The following is a 17,691-nucleotide window of genomic DNA, read 5'->3' on the forward strand; positions in this document are numbered from 1 at the left end:
AAACTTGTTAATCGGCTGCTAATCTGCCACCATTTTGTTTTCCTTCAAATTCTCACTGCGCCTTCTATTTTCATCATAGACTAACTCTATGCCTGTGGTAGTTATGAAATTCATAACCAGATCCACAGTATTTAGATTGGCAAAGAGACACTGGAATTCAGCAATGAAAATGAGGAACAATTTAATAAGACATTCCAAGATTTCTTATATTTACCAAGTGGCAACTCATTTAACAAGTATAAAATAATCTACTAGTAACACGGTGGAGAAGGTTGACCATCTAATCAGTCAGTAAGCCCCAAACTACTGACAATTCTACAACCTTTCCTCCCATCTCCTTCCAGCCCCCTCAATTCCAAAAACACATGCAACTTGAACCATAAGCCACAGAATGTCTTTAAAAATAAACATTAAAAAAAACTAAAGACTTAAAAGAATAGTAAACACTGGACATGGTATATCCCACGCAAGCTGATTTTGAGAAATAGTAACAGGAAGCACTTTTAAGTACCTAGAGGTGGCTCCGGTGAGATACCAATGCTTTGCAGCAAAGCCTCTGTCTCTCGTCGTTTGCGATCCAGATCAGAGTCGTCCTGAACGGGTTCTTTCTTCTGCTGCATATCAGCCTAGAAGTAGACGTCAGTAAGAAAAGTTAATAACATAACTAAATGTATGCTTTTCCTGGCTGAAACTAAAAATGATAAATGCATGGCAGTGAAGACAAGGCGAAAGCCCTAAATAGATATAATCACATGTATAAAGGATGAATAAACACCATAATTGCCCCATTTAATAATTACTGGCCCAGTACTTTCTCTTTTGGTTGAAGGCTTTTTCCTGCTTCTATCACATGGGATGAAAGTTTCTCTCACAGGTTTTGGAAGAGAAAACATCAAGGCAAAGTATTTCTGGCTGGGGATATAATATAAAAAAAAACTCTGTCTGTTTTTTTAGACTTCCTTGTCCCTTCTGGGATATCAGTTATTGATGACTGTGTGTTTGTAATATTCAGGCCCCATGTTTGGGATTGTGCAAACCAGGTATTGTTGGGATCTTGCTGAAAAGTAAAACTATTTATGAAAATTTTTAACTATAAAACACACTATTTGTATTGCTAAGACAAGTTTGCCATGGTTTAAAATAAACTGGGCTAAAATCTGCATTAAGGCATGTGATCAATATTGATATGTCTTGGTACTTTATTCTAATTTTTACAGGATTCCATTATATATACTAACTGGAAGAAGAAAATTATCATGTAGAAAATATAGTAAAACAAACCATTTACAAGAAATTCCTTTCACAAATTCTGTCTAAAAACACATTATGTTTTTCATACTGGCCTCTTAATGTCAGATCCTATGCCCAGTTGGTGTTTTTACAGATCAGTGACAAATTAAAATGCAGGTAAACAAGATCTGTGGTGGGATTCTAGGGGAAATTTAAAAATTCCAAGTCTCTTCTCTCTTTCATAATACAGTTATTACTTCAGATAAGTTATTTGCCCCACATCTGAAACATGATAACATCACGTTGATGTGTAACTACCTCACAACAAAGCTTTGTAAGCTTACAGAAGTGAGGCTGTCTTAAAGCCTGTCAAAAAACATTTCATTATGAGACATACCTTCTTCCCCAAGGAAAGCTGGGTATGCTAACAAGTACATTACTTTCTTTGGGCATGTAGAATACATTTCAAAGCAAGTGAAGCATTAGCTACATTGTAGTATCTATAAGCAGAAAGAGTTTATGCAACTTTTGACTTACTCCCAGAGGGTAACCTACACACTGATTATAAACTAAGTGCATCTTTGCATATGTCTCTGTGCTCAACAATTCTGTTATTATTAACTTTGAGCTAAATCACTCATATTTTTGAAGTCTATCTGTCATTAGAGGGAAAACTACCATTTGAAGGCCAATAAGGGCTTATAAGAGTCTTAGAGTCAGACACTCTGCATAACCCAAAATTATGAAATGGCAGTTTAATCTCTTATCAGTGAAGATGTCAAAGTTCATGTTCTTTTCCAATTTTAACATTTAAACTACTGAAACAAGTCCCAAAGTTTATGTATACAACAGAGGCAAAGATAGAACTAAGATGAGAAAAAAGATGTTGCAGATTGAGGATCTGTATCTACTACAGAATCCTACTATGTTTTAATGATTCAACAAGGAGTGATTTTGCAGTATTAGTAATTAAAAATCCTCAAGGTGCCTTTCTCAGCAAGTTATATTTCTGTTTGTGGAGAGTAGTCACAGCTGAAACCCAGAGAGGATAATCGAAGAAAGAAAAATTTGTCAGCTGAGAATTGTCAATCACTTTCCTAAAGACATTTCCACATTTATTAGAGAAACATGTGAGGACAGGCCAGGAAACCCCTGGCCATTCTACCTTGCAGCAATTCGGCAGGAAGCCAAGGACAGAATGAAACTTCAGAGTGGCCCCCACTGAGCTCACCTCATTGCATTAAAGCCAATTTTTCATTAAATTGGGCCAGTGTCTTAAATGGTGGCCACTATATTTATTTTAAAATCAGATTTCATCCATAATATCACAGCCAAGAAAGCAGTTGACATCCAAAAGAGCAAAGGGTGGTAATTTTATACAATATGGACACAGTTTTCTGAATTCTGTGGAGATAATCAACTTGGGTGGTCCTAATTCACACTAGTTTTTATATTCATGGCAAAAAAAAGGGCACTTAGTTTAGTATTAAAGAGCATTTCTTTTCTTTTTAATGTTAAATTTATTTGTTTTATTTAAAATATAAGCCTAAAGAAAGTTCATAAAAATCAAGACTATTTAAAGCTATTTCTGATTCTCTATAAACAACACAAAACTAGAAAATCTTAAACTCGGGAGTCAGTGACAGTGGCCAGTCGATATCCCATGGATTCAGGATCAGAAGTTTCCAAAGAAATTTGCAGAATAGAACACCAGATGCTTGGAAAGGATGTCTGGGACGTGCCTCTCAAACCTGCCCTGACTAGTTTATATGTTCATTTATTCACTCATTCATTCATTCTATAACTCCTTTTTGAATGCCTACCATATGTCCAATATATTTGACATTGACTCAATGATTAAAAAACAAACAACAACAACAACAACAAAAGCATATAGCCCTGACCTTGAAAGCTTGCAATCTCTTAAGAGAAAAAGACAAGTGAAGGGGAAAATATAACATCTTGTACTAAACGGTTTGATAATGTCAATGATAGGATGCAGAACTAACCTAGTTATGGGTAAAGGTATCAGAGGCAGCTTTCTGGAGAAAGTGACATTTGAGATGAGAACGGAAAGACATGCAGTTAACAGCCAGGTGAAGGACAGCCAGGTAAAGTTAACAGCCAGGCAAAGGATGATAGGAAGAAGTAGGAGATCAGTGAAAGCAGAGGAAAGAGAACATCTTAAGCTCTCTGTCAAGAAAGAATGTAGTCCATCAGGGTATATGTAAGCAGCTGCATCTGACTGGAATGTGGATTTTAGGGAGAAAAAAAATGGAGGCAAAAAGAGAGTCCTGCTATGCCTGTCCAGACCTGATGATCACTGCAAATTGGGGTAGGGGGTGGTGAAAGGATGACTTCAGGTTTCTGATCTGGAAAACTGGCTGTAGGTGAAAGGATGACTTCAGGTTTCTGATCTGGAAAACTGGCTGTATGAGCCTTAGAGGTAGCCCCCTTTTAACTCCAGACTCCTTCATGTGATTGGAGATAAAGGGGGCCTGGCTCTAAGGCTTAGACCTCTGAAGCCCAGCTTCCCCATGTGAGAAAGGATCAGAATAGATGACTTCCAGATTCCTTTCAGCCACAAAATGCTCCAATCCCATGAAACTGGGGGCCTTGAATTTTAAGACCCTTCCAACAATGGGGCATTTTTATAAAATGGCCTCACCAGCAGAGATCCTAAAAATGTATGTGACCATTCTATGAAGCCCCATTCATCTACTCTGATAGCTGATCTCAGAAGCAGAATGACAGCTGTCTTTTACTGCTCTGGGATCTTCTATTATCCTCTTGAATCTGTGAGGAAGACATCATTCCTTTCTCCATTTTACAGAAGAGGAAACAGGTTCAGAGAGGACCCATACCCACTCAGGGCCATTCTGTGAAGGGCAGATCCAGGCTTCCCAGCCATGTTCAACTCACAAGCCCCTGTGCATAATCACTGTGTTTACTGTCTTCTGTCTTACAGCCTTGGCTGCTCAGAACAAACCAAGTCAGCACAGTTGCAGAGAGTGCATGGGCAGAATCAAGGAAATACCTCTTTGAGGGGAGATGGGTGTGAAGGGAGAAGATTTCAAGCCAGGAGAGACACTACAGATGATGTGGTCCAATGGATCCCAAAATCTGACCCTGCTTCAGATCACTCAAATCAGAAACTTTGAGGATGGAAGACTCGGACTCTGTATTGCCATCTGACTCTGTAGAGCACAGTTCAGTTATCACAAGCTTCAATCACCAAGTCAGTTTAGAAATGAGGAAACTAGAACTTCATATGATGTCAATTCCAGAACGAGGCAGCAACCAGGAATGTCTAGAGTCCAGGTGTTCCACACCCTCCACTACCTGCAGCCTCCAACCTCCCAGGGCTCTTCTTGCTGTGAAACCAGCTAAATCCTCACCAGGCAAAAGTGCTTGGTTGTAGAATCAAAAGGGGAGACTGCTTCCATCAGCCTAGTTTGCCTGTAATTTCCCCAAAATGTGTAAAATGAAAAAGATGAAGCAGACAGCATAATTTGGAACCAAATTTCCCATATCACATCACATTTAGTGGTAATTTTATGACATTCAAGTTGGATATTAGAATGTCAGTTTAAAAGGAAACTGGTTATTAGTAAAGGATAGCAGGTGCTTTAAAACTACAGTAAGTGTTGACATTTGAGGGAAAGGAAATATAATAACTTAATGCTTTTTTTGACTTTGCATGGAAATGAATAGCCATTCCTTGTCAATTCTCACCTCTACTTCACTCAAAGACTGCGTATGTAACAGCAAAGATCTCAAAGGGAAAAAACATTATGTGTGATGTCAAGGACAAATAAATGATCACATCAATCAACACGTAATGGTATGGAGAGATGAGAGATGCCAGAAGGCTAAAATGCAACTGCAATCATCTTTTATTTTGTTGGAAAATAATAATTGTTGTAAATCTATTACCTTGGTCTCTCAGCCTTGTAGTATGAAACAACACTTATTTAGATTGTAAGGCATCAAAATAAGTTTTCTTTTTCCTTACAGAAGAACTGCATAGGGAAGCAGCTCTGGTTTCTATACACAAAAGCATATCATACCACACGAAGTTTTCTTCTTAGAAAGCTATTCAAAAATATCTTTGGTATCTGGTTTTTGTATAAGATGTGGGCTACTCCTACACTGCCACAACAAATTAGAGAATTAAAAATAAATTATTTGTTTGATTCACATAGTGGAAGAAAACATGATATGACAACAAGGCATTGGATTGGGATTATAGAATCCAAGATTCTAGGTCTAGAAAGCAGAAAAGCTACATTTCACCTCTGGGTCTCTGCTGCTTTGTTGGCATAAAGAAAGGCCTCAATGGAAAGTCTCTGAAATTTCAGCCAGATCTAACATGTAATAATTCTTTGTACTGTACTATCCTATCTACCTTCTCTCTAAGAGAAGAACAGCCTCCCCCTTACCAAACCTAAGATGCTCATTTACCATAAAAAATATATATACCATTTTGGAAACAATAGAAATCCATTGGCATAGTTTTCTAATTTTCTCCTAAAATGTTCCTGCTGGTAGATTTTTCAAAAAACCCTTTTATTAAAACTAACACTTATAGTTAGAATATACTAACTATATTCTAGATACTGCTAAGTGCAACCCCACAAAATAAATGCATTATTGTTCTCATATTAAAAATAGGAAACTGAGGCACAGAAAGGTTAAGAAGTTTCTAACAATAACAAGATCAGAGAACACCCTTAGAGTTCTCTTCAAGTCTGTGATAAGCCTGGAGTCTGCAGGCCTCTGGAGACTCTGGACCAAATGTTATCCCCCATTTAGGTGATGGCTGACCAGCACATAGCAGAGGGCAACAACTTTACCATGCAGAATAGGGAGATAATCATTTTATTCAGATATCATAAAAGGATTCTTTTAGGGAGTCCTATTTATCCATTTGAGCAGCCCCTCAGAATCAAGTGATTTTCCTTTTTCCCCCACAACACCCCAACACCCAGGATTTACCTCTTTCTTTTTCCTCTCCTCTTCCTTCCGTTTCTTCTCTTCTCTTATCTGTGCTAAGCGCTGCTTTTTGCGCTCTAGCTCAGCTTTTAAGTCACTTTTGTCAGACATGTTGGTTTCCTTGGAGAAAGAGAAAAAAAAGAAGTGAACATATATATAAATAACTTTTCTGTATATCATTGCAAAAATCATTTGAAAGAAAATGCAACTTAACAATGTGACTTTTGGATGATCAACAAGAGGTTGTATTATTTAGCCTATGTGAAAGAATCAAAGAAACAAATTAGGCCGGGCGCGGTGGCTCACGCCTGTAATCCCAGCACTTTGGGAGGCCGAGGCGGGCGGATCACGAGGTCAGGAGATCGAGACCATCCTGGCTAACACGGTGAAACCCCGTCTCTACTAAAAATACAAAAAATTAGCCGGGCGTGGTAGTGGGCGCCTGTAGTCCCAGCTAATAGGGAGGCTGAGGCAGGAGAATGGCGTGAACCCGGGAGGTGGAGCTTGCAGTGAGCCAAGATCGCGCCACTGCACTCCAGCCTGGGCGACAAAAGCAAGACTCCGTCTCAAAAAAAAAAAAAAAAAAAAAAAAAAAGAAACAAATTAAGTTAGATCTGGTCTAAGGATATAAAATATTTCCCTTTTAGGTATATATACATAAATATCTGAAGAAATACAAGGTTATTATCTGGCCTAAGCAAGAATCACAACTTCCAGATAAGCAACACATTTTCTATACAAGTTTCTTAACAAATAAACAAAAATAAATAAGAGAATCAAAAAAGAACCATCATCATGACTTCTAATTTAGATGATAATGGAAAATTCATCCCCACACTGAGAAAAGAAAACAACTGTCATAAACCCTTAGAGATGTGCCCTGCTCAAATTTCTATGGACTCAATAAACATTCCTCCACTGAGCTCGGATGCATGGGGATTTCATTTTGCCTAACATTATTTGCATCAGGGAAGACAGCCGCTGAAGACCGAACATGTTAATCTTCTTTCTCTGTAAAACTCCTGAAGTGTCACAGTTAATTTCATCTCCAACACAACCCTATTTCTATAAAGCTTTCATTTGCATTCTGAATGTAATATTGCTTATTCTGGCACTTTCACTTTCCAAAGCAAAGGGTGTTTGTGAGCACATGAAACGGGAGATAACACCATGGCAAGTTCTTGGGAAAATTTATCCAAACAAGATTTAATTTTAATGTTAATCATGATGACGATGCTGGTAGTGATGGTGCCAGTAACATTTTTAAATAAAATCAGTTTGAAGAAGACTCTTACTAATTACCAATGATTATATATTTGAGTCTTTTGTGCTCCCAAATGAAAACTAACAAAATGGAAACCTTGAGAAATGAAGAGCTGCCCCCGCCCAAATTTCTAAAATAATGGGGAAAAATTGACTAACCATAAATGTCATGAGTATTCATTCACATACTATTTGTATGCAACTAGGATAAATATATAATGTATCTTGAAGTAGATGACAGAGCAATGGAAGGCAAAAAAAAAAAAAAAAAACCAAAGAATACAGAACAACAAAAAATTCTCAACTTTTTTATCATTGTCCCCAGAAGGTAATCATGAATCTGCAGTCACTCTAGGACACACTTTCAGACAAATACACAAGTTGGGAAATACACTGTTTTTCTACTATACACATTTCTGCTCACAGTGTGACAGCGGAGATTTGTGAAATAATCAGAATGATTGCAATAACCAATCTGTGCCATTCATGATCACACTGTTTCTTCATTTTTCAACAAATATTTGCTGTATTTAATCTGTGCTAGGCACTTTATAATGAATAGGGATACAAAGATAAGCAAAACCAGATTCTCTCCTTCAAAGAGCGTATAGCTCAAATTTGTGGACATGCAGTGTGGATGGAGATGTTCTCTGAGATCTTGACTTATTGGTCACTCAGTGCCAGGCCTTTGACATTCATTATCACATGTAATCATATCAATCCAAGTACACCATTATTATCATTAATTCCTTTTCATAATTAAGACAAAGGAGGTTCAGCAAGAACTGAGACTGCCTACCGAATAGATGGCAGAACCTAAATTCAAGCTTGCCCGTGCTCTGACCTACTACAAGTTTGTGATACCCAGTGTACAAGTTCAGAGGAATGCAGAGCAAAATGCTAACCAAGGTTTGGTGGAGTATGCCAGGGGAAGCATTGAGGAATAGGTAAAATTGGGACTGGGTATTGAATGAGGTCAGAAACTAGCAACAGAAGGGCATATTTGGATGTGCGAAGACCTGTCAAAGAGGGAACTGACAGATTGAGTGCAAGAGATGTGGATAAATTCAACTCAAGAAACAGAAAGTTGAGGCCAGGTGTGGTGGTTCATACCTGTAACCCCAGTGCTTTGGGAGGCTGAGGCAGGAGGACAGCTTGAGGCCAAGAATTCACGGTTACAATGAGTTATAATCATGCACTGCACTCTAGCCTGGGTGGCAGAGTGAGACTGTTTTAAAAAAGAAAAAAAAAAAGTTTAATTGACAAGAATGGATATGTTGAGGCAACCTGGAAAGCCTGGACAAAACAGAAAATTGAGTTCTATTTGGTGTAATGGGTGATGGGAAATCATAGCAGATTTTTGAAAAGAAAAGTGACAAAATAAAAATGGTATTTGCTTAAGCCTATTCTTGTCCCTGCCTGTATAACAGACTGGAGCAAAAACTAGAAATAAGGCAAGCTGCTGGGAAACTAATGCCAACTTCTCTCTGATTCAACTGTACCTGTACGGGGATGGTAGGCGAATGTGGAGACAGAAGTAGAGAATGTGCACTAGCGAGAGCACAGCCAAGAGGGACCAAGGAACTCTTAGTAGCCTTTAAATATGGAAGCAAAAAAGGAAGGTCCAGTAACAATTTGACTTTGAGAGAGCAAAGGGGATGGCAGTGAAATTAGGAAGAAAAGGCAAATAGGAAAATGGTGAAAAAACCTTGCAGCATGTATGTCATAATTTGGGTATCAGTGGGACTTCTGGGCAGAATGCACAAATACAACACTACAGATTGGGGGAGAAGTGGGATGGGGGACTGAATTTGAGGAATAGAGTTTGGAGTCATCCCCCTACAAAGGGCTGTTGAAACAGGAGATGCAATTCAAAGTCTTAACAGAGCCAAGGGAGTAATTGAGCAAGCAGAGCCGTGACTGAGGGCCAGCCAGAGAGGAAATGCCCTGTCCACAGGAGGTAGCTCCACCAGGTCTGACTGAGGGTCCACACGGAGGGACACAGACCCATGAAGTTAGATCTTCTGATCTTTTTCTTTCCAAGAGAAGTCGTAGAACTTCACAAAAGTGAAGTTTATCACTGAAATATAGGTTGCCAATAATTTTCAACACCAATGGGTAAAATTCCTGGCAGGAATTTCAGAAGTCATCTGAGAAGTTATAAACACCCTTGACCAATGAGGGTCCATCTAACTAGTGTGCTGGAAATTTTTTGGCAGTCAAAAATGAAATGTATGATCAGAAAAATCACTGTTAAAGCAATAGCTGTTTCATTCTAAGCTGAAAGCAGCCAGGAGAATCTTCTTAGAAAATGTGAGTTTTCCCCTCCTCCACATTTCCCCAGCTTTTACTTGACCTTTCCCCAATATTTATTTACCTTTTTCCAAATCATCAAAACTGTCTCGTGCAACTTCAGCAATATTTACGGTTATTAAGGAGCAAACCATAATATAAGAAAGTCTTGTATTTGTTATGATTTTCTTGCAAAGAATTTCAATCACAAAAGGGAAGTAAAATGTATTCTCAGAAAATTTCTTCAAAGTGCAAAGGCTTTCTTGCAAATAATAAATATGTCTTACAAAGTTCATCATTTAAGTTGGAATTCCCAGCCGGAGAGTCAATATTTTAAAAATAAACAATAAAAACATTGAGGGAACTTAAAAAAAAGATTATATTAGGTACTGATGATCCAAATAATATGTCTTTAAATGCAGTAGGTTACAATGTTAGAAGACACAACTGTAAAGGGCTTTCCATTTATTGATTTTTTGATCCATTCCAAAGCAGATGCTTAGCATCAACCTCTAGGAGAATAAGGAATCTCAAGAGAATGCCTCATAAAGGGTTTGGAAAGTATACATTATAGTGAATGAACAAGACTTTACACATAGTAAAATGGCTTAAATAGTAGCATTAAATGCAGTGTCAGCAGTGAACTCCGTAGGATTTCCTGGGGGGCTTGCTAGTCTGACCCACTAAATCTCCCTGCACATCAAAGAAAGCAAATCGAGGAGCAAAACATGAGGGACATGAGTTATAGAGATTCCTGTGGCTAATGCAGGTTATTGCCAAGGCAATTCTGATGCGCTCAGTCTAAGAAAATAAGAGTCAAAGCTACCTGCTGCTAATTATTGCTCATTTACTTCATACACATAAAAAACTGCTCTCTCATTTACAAATGGCAAGGGATCAAGTCGGTAAATCAAACCCACCTCTGGGTATAGGGCTGCTCCCTGTCTGATCATCTACATGTTCCACCACACACCAGCCAACTCTCGGCTTCACTCTACCCAGATTTAGGAGCAATCACAGCTCAGTCTCTCCCCAGCCCCATCCACTGCAATCAGTTGCACTTTTGCACCTCCTGCTCAGCATCCTCGGAGCAGAGTCCCATATTCAGAACTCTTTTTCCATCAGTGGCATCTCCCCTTCCTCACTCACTGTCACCCACCTTCATTGCCAAATTCACACATCTTATCTCCCTCCACCCCCACATCATAGCCCTTGTTCTCCTGCAAACCCTCCAGCTTTACTATCACTGAACACAATCCCCATTTCACCCCTTGTCTTTCTTCGTCAAGCCAAGTTATACTCACCCCAAAACAGATGTCTCAAAGTTCAAATCAGCTACTACATTTACCCTAGACTCCATACACAAATCCCTAGATCCTGCTACATTTTTTCAAATTTCAGCTCTCTACTACTGATTTTCCTTTTGTTCTTTGATTTACCCTTTATCCTCTGCTTAGTGTTGTCACTACAGCTCATCTCCACTCATCCTCCCAAATGTCTCAGTTTTGATCACTTTGGCTTCAGCACATCTCTGATCTAGTAAGCTGTCATTCTTTTGATCCAAACAAATGAGTCAATATAAGTAAAGAGCTAAACATTATGCCTGGCAAATACTAAACACCCAAGAAAAGTTGTTTCTCCTTCTCCTCCTTCTCCTCTTCCTTTTCTATCATTATTACCATTAGTTTACCCTGCCCACTCTTGCCCACATCACCAATTGCACCCTAATTCAATAACCATGTCATCACTCAAAGTTCACTGCAATCATTTAAAAAGTGTTACTGTGAGAATTACATGAAAGACATGGGACATTACTGATTTAATAGCAATACATTTAAAGTAAGGAAATCCAATCTGTGTTCCTAGCCATTCTAAAACACTTCAGAGCAAGTAGTAGGAGCTTTCTATCTAAATGGGTTATAAAATGGAAGGCATGTGGGAAAAGGGATGCGACTCAAAAAAAAAAAAAACTTTTAAAAAAATTAAGTGTAGTCATTTAGCTCAACAGTAAAAAAAAAAAAAAACTTCTCAATTTTTTCTTCTGAACATAAGAATTACATATCAAGCTGTCCCCAGCAGGCATCCCCTGCACCTTACCCACTTCCCCCAGAGGATGGGTTGGTATATGAAGACATGGTTTCTTCTCTAGTTAGGAAGTTAGTTACAGGGAAGGTCTCTCCTGCTGTTCCATTATACAAATGGCTCATGGTCCTAAGTTTCTTCTTTTTTTTCTGGGACAGAGTCTTGCTCTGTCACCCAGGCTGCAGTGCGGTGGCCCGATCTCGGCTCACTGCAACCTCCACCTCCTGGGTTCAAGCGACTCTCCTGCCTCAGCCTCCCGAGTAGCTGGGACTACAGGTGCGTGCTACTGGGCCCAGCTAATTTTTGTATTTTTTGATAGAGATGGGGTTTCGCCATGTTGGCCAGGCTGGTCTTGAACTCCTGACCTCAGGTGATCCTCCTGCCTGGGCCTTCGCTGGGGTTATAAGCATGAGCCACCACACCCGGCCCCTCAGTTTCAATAGAGGAAAAAATGGGGAGAGGAGGGAGGCAGGAAAACATGAGAGAAAGAAATGTGGATACTGAGGAGGGAGGAAATAAAACTAAAATCAATTTCACATCTTCTCTTGCCTTGCCAGGTTCCCCTACATCTCCTTTACATTTCTTATGTCTGCATATATCCATAGAGAAAGGAAAATGTCCAGCTTTTCTCGAACCCAACAATGAGCTCTATCACCTTCATTTTATTTCTGCACATATCATCATGGTATAGTTTGGTCCTATTTAGAACAAAGTGTCTAGCAGAGGAGATGCAAAGGGTTTAGTTCTGTTTACACAGCTGCAGAGTAACAGCACCTCCCAAGGCTTAGCTTTTGAACAATATAGATCTCTATTTCCTTTCGGTTGTCTAAGTTGGCAGCCGTTTGGGATTCCATTCCTAATGCTGGCATATGCAAATGTATTTTTAAGCTTAAAGTCAGAATCCTAGGAGGTTTAAATCATTGCCCAGCTGTTGCCAGACTTATTGAAAAAATACCCAGAATAAGTTTTCTTTTCCTGCCTGAAAACCATTGCTCTTGTCAGCTCTTCACTATCATGTATTGAACTTTTCATCTGCCCCAGATACGTGTAAGAAATTTGATCTTTCACAGCCCCATTTCACCTGCTTAGTGTCTCATAAAATGCAGCTGCCTCTTTCCACTTGGATGGGAGGCCAACGGATGATACAGACGACCACCATGAGCCCACTTTTACAGCTATAGCTCAGTCAAAAATAAAGAGGGTGATAGACATCTCAGGAGGGAGCTGGCCGGTGAAAGGAGGGTTATTTTCTAAATTTTTACAGCCATCAGTACACTATGAAAACAAAATTTTAAGTAAAATCCACCTTATAGTAGGACGATGCTCAGGACTGTTCTACTAATACCACAGAAGAGCAGTTCTCAAACATTTTTATCTCAGTACCCTGTTATACCCCTAAAAATTATCAAGGACTTCAAAGAGCTTTAGTTTATGTTTTTATGTAGGTTATCTATTAACATTAATCATGTTAAAAATCAAAACTGATAAAACTTTAAGTATTTAATTATTTTAAAATAACAACATACATGTTATTTATTAACATTTTGTGAAAAAAACATACAATTTCCAAGACAAAAAAAAAAGTAAGATGAGTGTAATTCTTTTACATTTTCACATATCTTTTTAACATCTGGTTTAATAGAAGTCAAATGCTTTCTTATAGCTGCTTCTGCATTCAATCTGTTGTGATATGTTATTTTAGTTAAAGTATATGAAGAAAATCTGGCCTCACACAGATATGTAATCTGAAAAAGGAGGAATATTTTAACAGCCTCTTCAGGTAATTGTGGATATTCTTCACTATTATACCAAAAGTCAACAAATAGCAGTTTCTTAAAGGTCAGCGGCAATGTGAATATGAAACCATATCAATCAATGAACTTTTTGTACTCTGTTACATTAAAATCCATTGGTCTATCCTAAACGTTGAATCGATCTTTTACTCATGTATGATTTTATAATGTCATGAATAGGCTACTTGGAAAATGTAAGTAACTGGAAAATAATAAATCATGCAGACCTTCCAAATGTTGACACATTATATCATATCTGAAAATCAAATTTAGTAACTTCATCGCCAATCTTTTCAGAAGTCTTTAGGTGACATAAAACTGTCAAGCTCAGGATGGCACAAAATTCTAATTTTTGCTTGAAAGCTCAAACTTTATCATTAGCAACAAATATTGTCAGTTGTGTTCTTGAAGTGACAAACTCACACCATTGATTTTTGAGAAAATGTCTACCAAATACTGAAGTCTGAATCACCCTAGCTTGTCAGTTGTTCATGTAAAAAATAGTGTTTCTTTTTTTTTTAAGGCCGCTAGTTTATCTCACAATTCAAATTATTGTACAAACGTTTTTCCTCAAGACAACTACTTAGTTGGTAGCAGAAGGCTTTGCGTGTTCCCATTTGTCACACAGTAAGACATATACCCAAGAGTAGATATTTAATGTAACTAATGTTTTTTCTGCTTTATGAAGGACGTTCTTAAGTGAAACTGAGTTATTTTTTTAAAAACTGTGCATGTAGCAGTGAAATTTGGGCCACTACTAGTACAGTTTGGTGCTACTGCCTCAAATCACGTTAGAATACCAGCAGTTTTACCCATGATTGCTTTAATATCATCTTTGCAAATGTCAACACAGTAGAAAAGACAGATAACATTTTAGTGTTATTATGAAAATAGCTTTGACCTTACAGATCCCTAATGTTTCTGGGGAACCCCTAGGGGTTCCCCAGCTTAGGTTAAGTCAACTGTGACTTAACCTAATTCTGATAAGATAGAGTTGATTCTAAAGCCTACAGAGACATTTACTTGACAAAATTTTGCTAAGTGTTTATATAAATAATCTAAACAGAGGGAGTTCAGGCTTTTTTTAGGAAAAGAAATAGTGAAAGGCAGACTAACAAAATCACTCAGCATTAAACATTCAAGTTACAGTCAAAAATTCCACAAACTATGATTTAAAAATACCTGGGAGATCTGAGTAAGACTTCTAGATACAGCATAAAGAAAACTAGAGTTAGGAGGAAAGCAAGGCCTTAAAGAAAAGACCCTATAGAGCGTGGTGGCATGCGCCTGCAATCCCAGCTACTCCGGAAGGCTGAGGCAGGAGAATCGCTTGAACCCGGGAGGTGGAGGGAGGTTGCAGTGAACCAAGATCGCGCCATTGCACTCCAGCCTGAGCAACAAGAGTGAAACTCCGTCAAGAAAGAAAGAAGGAAAGAGAGAGAGAGAGAGAGACCCCATAGAACAATGTGTGAAAGATTTCTCACTTGCCTAAGCCAGGTAACAGGTAAGGAAGACTAACTGAGAAGCCACTTTTCATTCCCCATTCTTCTTCTCCCCTCACTAAACACACACACACACAAATAGGCGTTAGCCTGGTTGTAAAGTGAAGTAAGACAGTTGTTAATGAACTATAGATTTATGTTTGTGTGATTTTTTTTATTCCTTTGTCCTAATTTTGCTGTAGGCTGCTTTTTTTTTTTGGTCTTAATTATATTTAATTTTACAAGAGAAAACAAAGGGTGATTTTTACAGACCTCAATTATATCTAGTAGGCTTCTTCATATCACTGAGGAGTTTGCAAACCATCATCTTTGTTCACAGAGGCATTTTTAATTCATTTTACTTTTTTAAATTTAACTTTTATTTTTAAGTTCAGGGGTACATGTGCAGGTTTCTTATATAAATTTGTGACATGGGGGCTTGTTTTATGGATTATTTTATCCCCCAGATATTAAGCCTAATTCCCACTAGTTATTTTTCTTGATCCTCTCCCTACTCCCACCCTCCACCCTTCAACAGGGCCCAGTGTGTATTGTTCCCCTCTATGTGTCTATGCCTTCTCATCATTTAGCTCCTACTTATAAGTAAGAACATCTGATATTTGGTTTTCCATTCCTGCGTTAGTTTGCTAAGGATAATGGCCTCCAGCTCCATCCATGTTTCTGCAAAGGACATGATCTCATTCTTTTTTATGGCTGCATCATATTCCATGGCATACATATACCACATTTTCTTTATCCAGTCTACCATTAATGGGCATTTAGGTTGAGTCGCTGTCTTTGCTATTGTGAATAGCATTAATAGACTGCTTTAATAATTACAATTATACATGTTCATTTCAAAACAAGAACTTCAAGGATTATATAATCCAGTACCAGCATTTTACCCATAAATAGGGAAACAGATATAGTCATACACATTTACAACCATTAAATGGAAGAGTTAAAATGGAAATGTCAGACTTCCTCAAAACTGGGCACTTTCATTAAATAATGCTTTCCTTCTGGTGTTTACTTATTCAAGATTTTACTAATTTAAATCCAAAGAAAGCTCTTAAACAAAAAGCCGTTATGATGGATGCTGATCAGTCTACTTCCGGTCCAATCTTGCTATCCCTCTGTATCACCACCTGGTGGCATCACATGTAAATTGCATGAGAGAGCTGACACCAGAAGGAAAAGTTTTCCTCTGAAATTCCCATACACCTCATCAAAGCCAATACTGGGTAGTCCCAAGCACTGCAGGAGTTTCATTTACATAGGAAGGACCTATTTGTGGCTGTGGAGAACTACTATTTTGGAGGAAAAACTATCTCAATCCATACACACAGTTGAAACATTATTTTGATTTTTCTAGGTTCCTCTCAATTTTATTCATATTGGGTAAATTCTTGACTAGGAAATTCAGAAATTTTTCTAAAATTAAGCCTTTAGTATCACTCTTGCTGAATTTGTGACATGTATTTAAGACTGTTGTGTCTACATATTGTCTCTAGTCCTATTTTCACTGTTTTATGATTCTGAGCTACCCAAATTGTACTACTTTAACTGTAACTTGAGCATTGGCAATTGCAGCACATTAAACAGGAGAGGCTCTCGAGCCCTCAGCACAGAGGCCCATTTTGCTAGAGAGAAAAATCAATCCATAGGGTATCTGCCCTCTCATCTAGTTAACAGAGTAGAGATGAGAGCTCTTAAATCTTAAAGGACTCAAAAGCCACTGTCATCTTTGCCAAAAAGTTTGGAAAATTTTTGTTTAATTTCTGACCCCTATGGTGCATTCTACCAATTTAGAGATTCAATATGCTTCTCTTTGGAAAGGAAACTGTTCCCCAATTAACAGAATCAGCCATTCATTTCTTAGAGTATCTTCCTTCAAGAAACACTCAGATGATATCAAGAGTCCTTAGGAAATGAGAATCTCAAGTAGAATCCTTGAAAGAGTATAAAACTAAAGATGGAACAGTTTGGACAACTAGAGAGCAGTATTTTGGAATTGGGTCACTGGGAATTAGGGCAGAAGAGGAACCGGAAAACAGAATCAGAAGAAAGGAGATGGGAGCCCTCTAGGCACTGTCACAAGGATAACTACATGAAGAAAGAAGTAAGGCCTTGCAACAGGATCGTCAGGAAACACACAACCTTAGGTCAAAACAGATAGGAAAGATAAATCATATACTTAGGCCAAGTATCAGGCAAAGAAGCCAAACAAAGAAAGCTACCATGACTGCACTTTATATAACAGGAAATTATGCATCTGTGCGCCTAGAGGATCTAAAACATTCATTGAGTAGAAAGGAGCTGCTCCATCTCAAGCGGCACGCTCAAGGAGCACATAGAAAGGGGTGGATCCTCCATAGAGCATCACACAGCTTCCTTTGGAACTCACACGGTGGCTCTTCAGCATCACATTGGGCACATCGTAGGCATTGAGTAAACATTGCCTGTTACGTAAACAGGTTAAAGATGGCCCCTAGACATTGGTCCCTATGCTGTTTACTTCTTCACAGCAGGCTGGGACCATTAGCTCATAACCC

General features: G+C 38.4%; 1 protein-coding gene across 4 annotated transcripts in view; it reads right to left on the minus strand.

Moving 5' to 3' along the window:
* DYNC1I1 (dynein cytoplasmic 1 intermediate chain 1) overlaps positions 1–17,691 on the minus strand; it is a 326,316-nt gene that overhangs the window by 287,428 nt on the left and 21,197 nt on the right. For all 4 annotated transcript variants that reach the window (XM_004045789.5, XM_004045788.5, XM_004045786.5 and 1 more), the window contains exons 2-3: positions 6,229–6,345; positions 512–626 (exon numbers count right to left, since the gene is read on the minus strand). In XM_004045789.5, the coding sequence (XP_004045837.2) occupies positions 512–626; positions 6,229–6,336 (223 nt within the window). In that variant the 5' untranslated portion in view covers positions 6,337–6,345. The remainder of the gene's footprint in view (positions 1–511; positions 627–6,228; positions 6,346–17,691) is intronic.

Source organism: Gorilla gorilla, chromosome 6, assembly GCF_029281585.2.
Source record: "Gorilla gorilla gorilla isolate KB3781 chromosome 6, NHGRI_mGorGor1-v2.1_pri, whole genome shotgun sequence".
Lineage (NCBI taxonomy): Eukaryota > Metazoa > Chordata > Mammalia > Primates > Hominidae > Gorilla > Gorilla gorilla.